General features: G+C 48.1%; 4 protein-coding genes across 4 annotated transcripts in view; 3 read left to right on the forward strand and 1 right to left on the reverse strand.

The window, feature by feature from the left end:
• Positions 1 to 4,299, forward strand: part of CNA05410 (expressed protein) — a 4,741-nt gene extending 442 nt beyond the window's left edge. Inside the window, exons 1-8 of the mRNA XM_024656306.1 lie at positions 1 to 67; positions 502 to 730; positions 782 to 2,817; positions 2,867 to 3,003; positions 3,058 to 3,275; positions 3,329 to 3,610; positions 3,676 to 3,789; positions 3,858 to 4,299. The exon at positions 1 to 67 is cut by the window's left edge and continues 442 nt beyond it. Coding sequence (XP_024511937.1) covers positions 1,494 to 2,817; positions 2,867 to 3,003; positions 3,058 to 3,275; positions 3,329 to 3,610; positions 3,676 to 3,789; positions 3,858 to 3,909 — 2,127 coding nt within the window. The 5' untranslated portion in view covers positions 1 to 67; positions 502 to 730; positions 782 to 1,493 and the 3' untranslated portion in view covers positions 3,910 to 4,299. The remainder of the gene's footprint in view (positions 68 to 501; positions 731 to 781; positions 2,818 to 2,866; positions 3,004 to 3,057; positions 3,276 to 3,328; positions 3,611 to 3,675; positions 3,790 to 3,857) is intronic.
• Positions 4,300 to 6,046: 1,747 nt separating this feature from the next.
• Positions 6,047 to 7,501, forward strand: CNA05415 (hypothetical protein). The gene is made up of 4 exons (XM_024656098.1): positions 6,047 to 6,148; positions 6,235 to 6,949; positions 7,013 to 7,111; positions 7,164 to 7,501. The coding sequence occupies exons 1-4, from the start codon at positions 6,107 to 6,109 to the stop codon at positions 7,211 to 7,213; spliced, it is 906 nt and encodes a 301-aa protein (XP_024514170.1). The 5' UTR covers positions 6,047 to 6,106; the 3' UTR covers positions 7,214 to 7,501.
• Positions 7,502 to 7,574: 73 nt separating this feature from the next.
• CNA05420 (vacuolar ATP synthase subunit e, putative) lies at positions 7,575 to 8,815 on the reverse strand. Its single transcript, XM_566860.2, has 7 exons — positions 8,695 to 8,815; positions 8,538 to 8,618; positions 8,380 to 8,462; positions 8,173 to 8,326; positions 7,854 to 8,099; positions 7,745 to 7,804; positions 7,575 to 7,681 (listed from the first exon to the last, which is right to left on the reverse strand). The coding sequence occupies exons 1-7, from the start codon at positions 8,749 to 8,751 to the stop codon at positions 7,679 to 7,681; spliced, it is 684 nt and encodes a 227-aa protein (XP_566860.1). The 5' UTR covers positions 8,752 to 8,815; the 3' UTR covers positions 7,575 to 7,678.
• A 219-nt stretch (positions 8,816 to 9,034) lies between these two features.
• CNA05430 (conserved hypothetical protein) overlaps positions 9,035 to 10,000 on the forward strand; it is a 1,792-nt gene continuing 826 nt past the window's right edge. The window contains exons 1-4 of the mRNA XM_566862.2: positions 9,035 to 9,258; positions 9,332 to 9,465; positions 9,514 to 9,831; positions 9,884 to 9,973. Coding sequence (XP_566862.1) covers positions 9,198 to 9,258; positions 9,332 to 9,465; positions 9,514 to 9,831; positions 9,884 to 9,973 — 603 coding nt within the window. The 5' untranslated portion in view covers positions 9,035 to 9,197. The remainder of the gene's footprint in view (positions 9,259 to 9,331; positions 9,466 to 9,513; positions 9,832 to 9,883; positions 9,974 to 10,000) is intronic.

Genomic DNA, 10,000 nt, shown 5'->3' on the forward strand with positions numbered 1-10,000 from the left:
TGAGGAAAGACTTTTTTCTTCCAGTTATCGAAACTTATAACGAGCAGACATATCAAGAGGTTGAAGGGTGAGTGACATCTCCAGTTTTGTTGGACAACTCGAGCTTGAATTTGTATGTGGGAGGGACGCGATGGGTATGTCGTGAGGCGGTCTCAGCCCGTGTGGGACACAGACAAGCAGTCGACTGAGTTATATGGTGTCAAGCGGTCGTGAAGGTGGAATAGTGCTTCGAAGACGCGTGCCCTTGACAGTCGCATACCCACTCTCTTCATGCTTACTTGCCGTCTCTTACTTCTCAACCAAGACATATCTTTTTGTATTGGTCTGCAGCAGCAGCGGTTTAGTACGGGAGGAAAGGGTGGCAACAAAATATCTATCTACAACTCCTGCCGCATCCACTTGACTGGCTCTGTTTCATTCATCACCCAGTATCCATATATATACGGCCAGCTGACGATGATTTCATCTATTTCGCATCTACTTTCTTCTGCGCCCTGACAGCCTCTGCAACTGCCAACCTGCCGTCAACACCTCCTCTTCCACCACCCCTTCTCTCGGCAGCGCCGCCCTTGTTTACTTCACCCTCTCCGACAGGACGCTTTTCAGTCCAACAGCAATCCGAAATACTGGATCATTCGGTGGACCCTGTAGGGTCTACAATCATCGGTGACAACAAGGCATACGATAATTGGGTTTTTAACGCTTTTAGCTCTCCTCCCTCCCCGTCCACGTGAGCCTTTTCCAGATCGATAATAGCAGAGTGAAGCTAATGTCATGCCAGAATAGCCTCGAATACCGATTCACAAGCTGGGGGGGAATGTTTTCCCCCCTCATATGAGAGTACTGAAGGTGAAAATTCCTCTGTTGGTTCAAGTGCATCTCGTCCTCAAAACCTTTCGCTCAATATAAGTGCTTTGCCGGCGGCACTTCCTCGCCTACAGCATCAGCTACGGTCTCCTTCATCACTTCCTTCTTCGGGCCCTCCCTTGACAGATCCCTTCAGTTCCGGTCACAACACCGATTTGTCTCAAGATTACTTTCAGTTCCCTGAAGGCCCCGTTTCTGGCAACGCCGAAGGGTCTTTTGTTTCTCAGATATCATTTGATGACGATCGACAACCTCAGCAAATACAGCAGCCCAATCAGAGATTACCTGCTTCTCAGCCCTCCAGTCCAGTCCGTGGCATTTTTCCTCACCAATACGCGCCACAGATAGCGGGTAGACAGCGAGGAGCTACTTTTAGCGGCGGTTCTTTTTATAACTTTGGTCAATCGAACCCATCGCCTTTTACTTTCACGCAGGCGGTCACATCTCAAGCAATCCCTTCCCAATTCACCTTTCCGGCCTTGCAGAGCCCTATTGATTCCCCTCTAGCACCATCACCTACCATTGCGACTTCGACCTCTCACGTACAAGGGGACGGGAATGCCCTTTTCGGTTCTTCAGGTCAAGGTCAGCAGCAACAAAAGGGTCACCAGCAGCAGCTGGGGATTATGGCCACCAACGAAATCTCCATGGAAGACGTGTCAACTCCTACGCCCGCCCCTTCGCACATGACTACTTCCAGAAAATCGTCATTGGGCCATTCCCATCCATCAATTCCACAACACTCTACTGTAATTCAATCCCAGGTGCAAAATCAGAATCAATCCCAGACGCACTCACAGTCATGTTTGGGCGGGTTGACAATGGAGATGTCCAGCGAAATGATTGATAAGCTGTCACTTTTGGACAAAATCTTAGATTCCGCGCAGAGTGCAAAGCAAGCGTTGTTAAGAGGTGAAGAGATTGGGGTATCGACAAATCTGGGTGACATCAGTAACCACCTTGAGGTTGCAAGCGAACTTGGCGTAGGCCCGGTTCAGACACCTAAAGATAATACTACCCCCAACTCTCAAACCTCTCAGAGTACATCCCCGACAGGAAATTACCTACCATCACCTGCTGTACAGACTAATGTCACCTCTGCGCCGCCTCAATATCAAGTGTCCATGACGTCCACAGCTGTCCCCACCCAGCTGAATAATTTACAAATGACGGTTCAGCCCTCCAGTCTCCTTCCATCTCTCCCTGTCGATCAGAATACCGCTGGGTCTAAACGATCGGCCACTGTACAAACGATCAACAGCACTGTGCCACCTGGTTCCAACTTAGCAACTGAGTTTTTGAACAGCAAGCTACAGGCTCCTCCTCTTGTCCATTCGCACTCGTTTCCCAACGGTCATCAGCTGCCAAGCCAGCTTACAGGGACATTGCCTCCGACGACGCCAGCTGTGCCTTCGCCTAGCTTCATTGCCTCCATTGGCGCCCAGCACATGCCTATGATTTCGTCACCCCTCGCCACTATACCTCCCTCCCGTCCTCCCAGCCCACCAAGGTATAATCTCCCTCCTCAACCGTGGGATGGCGAAATTATGTCTATGGACGTCAGCTTACAACAGAATGGTCTCGGAAACACTTCAAAACAACAATCTGGGCCACAAATGATGGAACGGCGGCTATCCTCATCTGAACGGATTGACGGGAGACCTATAGTACGCGGAAGAAGCACCTCTGTCAATAAGAACTGGTCCCATTCAGCCATGACATCAAGTGTGCCACCGTCAGCATGGCAGTCACGAGCGGGGTCGCCGGTGGACGACGGAGATGAAGAGGATGATTCGGATGATGATGAGCCGAGGAGAACCAAGAGGAGACGAAGTTCTGTCGGTGCAGATGGATTGGCGCCTGATCAGGCAAATGGCGGAATTTCAGACGATATCCGCAGGCAGCTAGATCAGATTTTCGAGGAATTCCTCAACCGGATTTGCTCGGATTGTAAGTACGGCTTCATCATATTTGTTTTCAAATGCTAACCCATGTGCAGTGGATGCGTGTGATAGTAAAGGCGAAAAAATCCACCAAGTCCTTATGCCTAAGAAGATGCAGAAGCTTGACGAGTCTACGGATTATCGACCTTTTAAATTCAGAATCCAGGCGTTTACCAATGCGTTTGCAGAGGATGTAAGTTTGAGTTTACATGATGGTGTTTCACGGTACGAAGCTTATTTCAAATAGTTGCAACAACGTGGTATCACAGAGGAAATTATGTCCATCAAAAAGATTAAGAATTATCTCTGGAGACAAGGTCTCATATCGAGGTTTAATCCTGACGGCAAGAAGGCAAAATCGAAAGGCAATCACATCTGGAATGTTGATGCCAAAAAACTGCCGGGTGGTGGCTGGGTATTCAGGCCTTTCCAGCGGAGAATCATTGGGCAGCCCAATAATTATGCGTGAGTATATTCTTGACGGAGCATGACGTAGACCGGTCTAATGGGTACCATAGGGTGGTAAATCAGCCGTACGAATGGGAACCTAGGATATGGGATCCTCAAGCAGCATCAGACGCACTGCATCCGAAATTTAGCTCTCCTCCCGGCTCGCTACCTCACTGGTTGAGATGGGAGGACGGAGTAAGGCTTGTGGGAATACCTGATCAGCCGACCGCTCCATTTCAAATACAAGTGCATGCCGAATTTATCGATGGCGGCGGGAATCATTCGACTCTAGATGCTGGGTATCCTTGCCAGGTTGTGTCCCAATTGCTATCTGTCACAGATGGTTCTAGGTATGTCTTCATCCTAATACAGTAGTATGCTTTGAACGTAGCTGACGTATACAATCTGGCGACAGTGGTCCGCCACAAATGTACAGCCAACCCATGTTCAATCCTTCCTCTCAGACTCATTTTGAGTATCTGAATCATTCACTCCCTGCTCTCGGCGTAGCGCCTAGCGCTCAGCAAATGTAAGTGCCTTTTCGATTGCTGAATAATGGTTTGGTTTTTTTTTTGCTTACTCCTCATGCCTGTACAGTGATATGCAGTTCACAAACAGCATGATGTATCCTCAACCAGGTAATTATTAAGCCTAAATCCACAGCATGTGCACAATTCCTTTTTCAATTGTCTTATTGGCGAAGAGGCTGCTTCGTCCGCTTTTTGTTTCATAATAGATACCTGTTTTTTTCCTTTAGAATTTTTCTCTTTTTTCGGCAATGGCTATCGCCCTGTAGTGAGAAGCATCATCTTCTATAGCTTTTCTGTACTGTAAATTAGCATTAGGAAAAACGCTTGCACAAGCGAGATAGGATCGAGATGGGGTATTTAGAAAACAAATCTCTCTGGGACGTTTCCATGTAGAATGAGGGACTTTTAATTCGGATAACGTCGTGGTATAGGAAAGGATTTGATATTCTATATACAATCATGGAAAACTTGCAATAGATCTCTTCATGACAAGGCAGGGGATGCATTACTACTGTTGTGCACATTTACCCAACCAACAACAAGCTGATTCTTGAGAAGAGCAGAGGTGGTGGTAGATCCGATTCCCATCCCTCCATCCATTTCTTTCATCCTTCCATCACTTTACCATATTGCAAGTGTAGCGCCAGTTCCGATGACGGTCGTGAAAGCTACACACTCGCGCAAGCTGCGCAAGGGTCGATTGGTTCTTCTTCCACACGATCAGTTGCAGTCATCTTCTAGTAATCATAATGCACGACGCTGTGCGCTGAATGACGGCAATCTGTCCGACGCCCACCATTTCGATTTTCGTCCATCATCCATGTTATCATCTTCGATCCACCACAACAAGCACCGAGCTCCTCCATACCACCATCATCTAAACAATTCAAGGCGTTATTGAAGCGCAAGGCGTAAGAGACGAAACCCACGGAGCTCTTCCTGCCAAGAGTGTTCTTTGTTATTTATGGTTGCTCATGTTCCTCTGGTCCTATGATAAATACAGCTATATAACGCAGGACGAGAGTGTGCATTTTGATTTTCGTCGATTGATGGAGATTTGTCATCAGTCAAATCACACAAAAAACCTGCGGTTAATTTATTACCCGAGCCAAGATTCACCCAAATCTGTTTTCATACGCGCGCCAGGAGAGCAGCAGCAAAAGCAGACGGCGGTCGATAACCATGACAGGGAGTTTTCGCATAAATGACGGCGGACTTGCCATGATAAAACCGATTTCCGATTTTCCCTGTGTCTTTCTTTTGGTTATTTATTTTATTGCAACAAGATAACGCAGCAGATAATCGGCCATATAGCACTCCACCATATATTTTTGGGTCGGGACCGATGACGAAATGACTCTCAATCATAATCAAACCAAGCCGGGACAAGCCGATAACGAAATTCGTTGTAGGAGTGAGCAACATGTCATAATAATTGATACTCTAAAATCGCGAAGATGCGAAGAGGATAGACAATATATGAAGTAGTGTAGATGGAACGTAATATTGGGGCCGGATTATGGTAGCAGGAAATAAAATGTATGTGGTCAAGGTGATGTAGAAAAGACGCGCAAAAATGAATCAATAATAATAATGAAGATCGATGAAAGCTCGGATAATTGTTTTGAAGATTTATATTTAGAGTAGTCACCATGGTCGTTGTGCATAACAATAGTTGCGTCGAGCGACAAGCGGCGCTGTTGCTGCCTGCCGCCTGCCGGGCACGTATTAATAACGCGGGAAGGCCCCCCGGCGGCAACTGTCAGTTGAGCAGTCCTATTTCCAGTATATAGTTCGTGGGACGCGGTGATGGCTTTTGACGTACATGGTTATCGTTAATTATGGCATTTATGCATGGCCAAATGTATACAGCTGTCTGATAATGGCGGAGATGGCTGCCCGCCGGTTTGTGTCCGCGCGTGTCCGTCATCGCCATGACCGTCCCGGGAATGCTGACATAAGACGCGCCGTCCTAATCAGCCGCCGTCGCCCGTCGCGGACCAGCCTGCCTTGGCTGTAATAAGAGAGCGGAAAGGGCTCCGGGCTTCGGTGGTTGCGGGCGTTTGGCAGTGTGGGTCTGATGTAACACAGGGTGTGCGTAAGGCCACCGCCCAGCCAGCCCAGCTCGACGGGCAAAATGACTCAGCTTTTTACAACCACTCGCGGCTTCGGCTTCGGGCGCCATCCTCCACAATTCTGTATGCGCACCCAAAAAAGCATATAAGCAAGCGAACACCCACACCCACATAATGGCCCTTTAATACTCCATACGCCCTTCTCGCAGCCCGTGCACCTCTCGTCCATAGCTACTAATTCATGATGGCAGCCATCCAGCCAATAGATGAAAAACCGTTTGTGGTGAGTCTTCACCACGCTCGCTCAGGAATTATCTCTCATTTTCGGCGCGTCGCTGACCGTTTTCGGATACTGTTTTTCTGCCTCAGCCGCCTGCAACATGGGGTGCATATCTCTACCAGAACTTTCTTCAGTCGGCGCCAGATTCTTCGCTCGAGTGGTCCAGCTCAGTGCTTCCTTCGCTGCCGCCCATCCAGGCTCCATCGTCTTCGGGCGGGTATCCGTTCGGGGTTTCTGAATCAACGTCATGGGCGGCTTCGGGCGCCGGTCAATCCCCTGCGGTTACCAAGGCCGAAGCTCCCTCGCCAACCGAGTCTCCATCATTCTTTCAGCAGCAAGACTCATTCTGCCAGCAACCCGCATACCACTATTCCTTTCCAAATTCGACAGGAATATCCACTTCCCTGCTCACGCAGCCGGCCCATAGCCCTATCCTCTCACTTCGCTCGCAGCTAGATTCCACAGAGTCAGTCAACCTTATAGACCATTCACTCACACGGTCGCCCTCTCCTTTATCATCCCACATCGTCAGCCCCCATGCATCACCAATTCGGCTAGCTCCCAAGACCCGGGGGAGAAAGAGCATCGCGAGCGCCACAGTGAAGCGTAGTCGTTCATTACATTCGGACTCGGAGTTCTCCCATCACAGTCACGACGAGCATGACCACGAGGTTCCAGAGGGCGTTGAGAGAGACGGAATGATTTGGGGGATGCGAGTTGAAGACTATAGGGCATTGTCGGCCAGGGAAAGAAAACGGGTCAGGAACAGGATTAGTGCCAGGACGTTTCGAGCAAAGAGGAAAGGTGGGTCGCAGAGTCTCAGCCGTCATGATACTCCGCAAGCTGACAGACACCCCAATCGATTAGAGCATCTATCATCCTTGGAGCATGATTTGAGTGAAAAAGAGCAGCAGATACGTGTAGCAAACGAAGAGAACGCGAGGCTCCGTCGAGAGATGATTGAGCGTGAGTCGCTTACAGCAGTTTTCTTGTGCCAAAAATCTGACAGCCAACTCAGTAAAGAAGAGATTATCAAAAATAGAAAGCGCATATGGCCGCCCGTTATAGCAAGGAGACATGTAGTACTGTGTCCCGGAGTCAGTTTTACAGGTTGAGGAGTACTGCCTCATGTTTTAATATTGATTGATGTGCCCCCATGTGGATGGGTCCTAACACGTATTTCTTGTGTATATTACTTCATCACGACGCGCCAATGTAACACAACAGGTGCAGCAGATTTATTAGATGATACATGCAGCAAATCGCCACGCTCATTTGCGCGGTACCGCTTAGTAACAATTGTGATCAGATTTTCGCTTGCATTGCGGGTCTTAGGGGTGCGCATATGCACGTCGACCACATATCGCTTGCACTGCTATTGTTGCATGCTGCATAAGCAGCAATGTAAGTGTAAGTTGACAATGGACGAGACAAATCGCCCAAAATATACATGACATGACACAATTCATTCGCTCGAAAATCAATTCAATTCACGTAACCGATGTATATTGTAAGAAAGTCGACAGGCCAAACTTACTGCAGCATGTATAAATTGTGGTCAGCACTTTCTCTTTTGCAGGAAACCCAGGGACAACTGACAGAGTAGAATTTTCGATTCTCGTTGGGACCAAACAGATCATGTCTCAACTCGGGTAGCATCTACTCTTCCGTTAGTGAATTCAGTCAGACACCGATAACCAATCTTCACCTTCTCTTCCAGAATCCTTAATCTCTCCTCCAGAGTATTGTCCACCTTGATTCTGCCTCCCATCGATGTCCCAATGACACCACCGGGGCTGTCATCAGGGAGACTTGGATCAAAAGATATATTAGATTCTCGGCCTGCAATATCCTTATATCGTTTTTGAGCTTCTTGGGCACTCTTTTCCACGAGCTCCGCATCCTTTGGACGGTGGGACAGGGTAATGTCAGCAGAAAGAAGCTTTAGGAGGACCTGCGTGGGTGATTAGCAGAGTTCGTATTGTGCCACCTCAGCATCCCCTATATCACATCTTTATTAGACTCACCTCGAGTATCAGGTTCACGAGAGCGTCCTTATACCGGTCTCCCGCGCTCAACTCCATGACTTTCTTATTAGCCTCATCGAACAAAGTCTGAAGATGGTCATTGCGTGACTGCAGGATCTTCAAGCGCGAGTTATTGATGGCCGTCGACTGAGAACTAGACGAGTGGTTCAGCGAATTCGGCAAGTGGGAGAGATCAGTCGCACGTACATCTTCCAGCTGACCTCGGCTTGCTTTCGTTTCTTCTCGAACTGGGCATCGATAGCGAGAGATTCCTGCCTCACAATCTTTGCCTGTAAGAGTCTCATTAGCCACGTTCCAAAGGGTGAACGGCAACAGTCATTAATCTGCGTTGTCTCAGTACAAACCTTTTCAATGGCGAATTCCTCGTCTGCTTTGACCTGGATCTCCCTGGCTTTCTCCCTCGCTTCTTGCGAGATGAACGCCACCTGCGAAGAGCCATAAGATTAGCGATGTTGCAGGCAAGCAGATGGCTAACAACGTGACTCGAGCGGTGGCACGCACCATCTTGTTCATCTCTGACTGGATTTCATTGTCATCAAGGGCTCCGGAGCGAGACATTATGCTGAAGTCTTGCTGTGAATGAAAGGTATATAGGCAGTATTCGAGGTCGTGCTGGAGAGACAGATACGTAAGGACGGAGATGATACTCGGCCACTGCTGTTCGGCGCCTTTATCCGGCCCCTCCTTTGTTGTTTTAATGACGCTATTATGGCAAGCACCGATGATTACCTAATCAAGTCAGACTCGGGGGAATGGTGTAGCTTAATAACTTTAATAATTAGCAAGGATGCGTCAAGTTAACAATCGATAGTATCACATATATGTGACCTGCGGAACGAACGCTCAGTCGCCAGTGGTGATATCGTTCGTCGAGCAATAACCAGCAAACGACTCATTTACAACAACTGAGAAAGGCAGACCGTCGTTACGTTCTCAAGTTACAGCACTCACTTACCTCTTCCTTCCTTCACCCTCTCCATCGTTTTCGTCATTGGTGTCCAGGCATGGCTGAAACACTCGAGGAATGGATTAGCGATTCTAATCAGGTTTTAAACCTGCAGATGGGTCAGTGATTCGCGTGTTGTATTCTCATGGGGTACGCAATAGACATTTAATCAATACTAACATCACAGACTAGTTCGCACCCCGGAGGATGCCAGTCTTCTCCAATACGAAGAACAGCAGAACATTGATGTATTCAATCCTGCTTTTACGTACCCGATTTTTGGCGATAATGAGAAGATATTTGGCTATAAAGGATTGGATATCAAAGTGAGTGTGCTATTGTTTGCGACTAGCGTTATCTAATCTTTCTCAAAGCTTCATTTTGCTTCGGGAAGCCTTCGCCAATACCTTGATATAAGTTATGATGCTAAATTGGCATCAAGCACAACGCCCCCGGACGAGATCGAAGGGGCTCTTTACAAATTCATCCCGCCAGATTACACAAAATCAGAGGTTGAATTCCAAAAGAGGGTCGCTGGTGACGCGGAGACATTCAAGCCATTGGGTGAGAAAATTGGATCGTATGCTCATCCTTCAGCTGGAAGAAAGGGCAAAGGCCAAGGGGACTCGGGAATGGCGGCAGGGAAAGCTATCGAGGATAACGAGGATGTGGTAGAGTACGAAATGTACAAGGTTCGTATGTATGCTGTCCGTACAAGGAAATTTATCACTCATGGATTTTTAGGCCACATGGAGTACTCCTGGATTCCGAGAATATCACCGCAGAATGCAGATATTCGTCCTTCTTTTTATCGAAGGCGGAAGTTACGTACATGTGAGGTCCATCATTGTTACACCAGGA

The sequence above is a fragment of the Cryptococcus neoformans genome, chromosome 1 (assembly GCF_000091045.1).
Source record: "Cryptococcus neoformans var. neoformans JEC21 chromosome 1, complete sequence".
In the NCBI taxonomy this organism is placed as follows: Eukaryota; Fungi; Basidiomycota; class Tremellomycetes; order Tremellales; family Cryptococcaceae; genus Cryptococcus; species Cryptococcus deneoformans.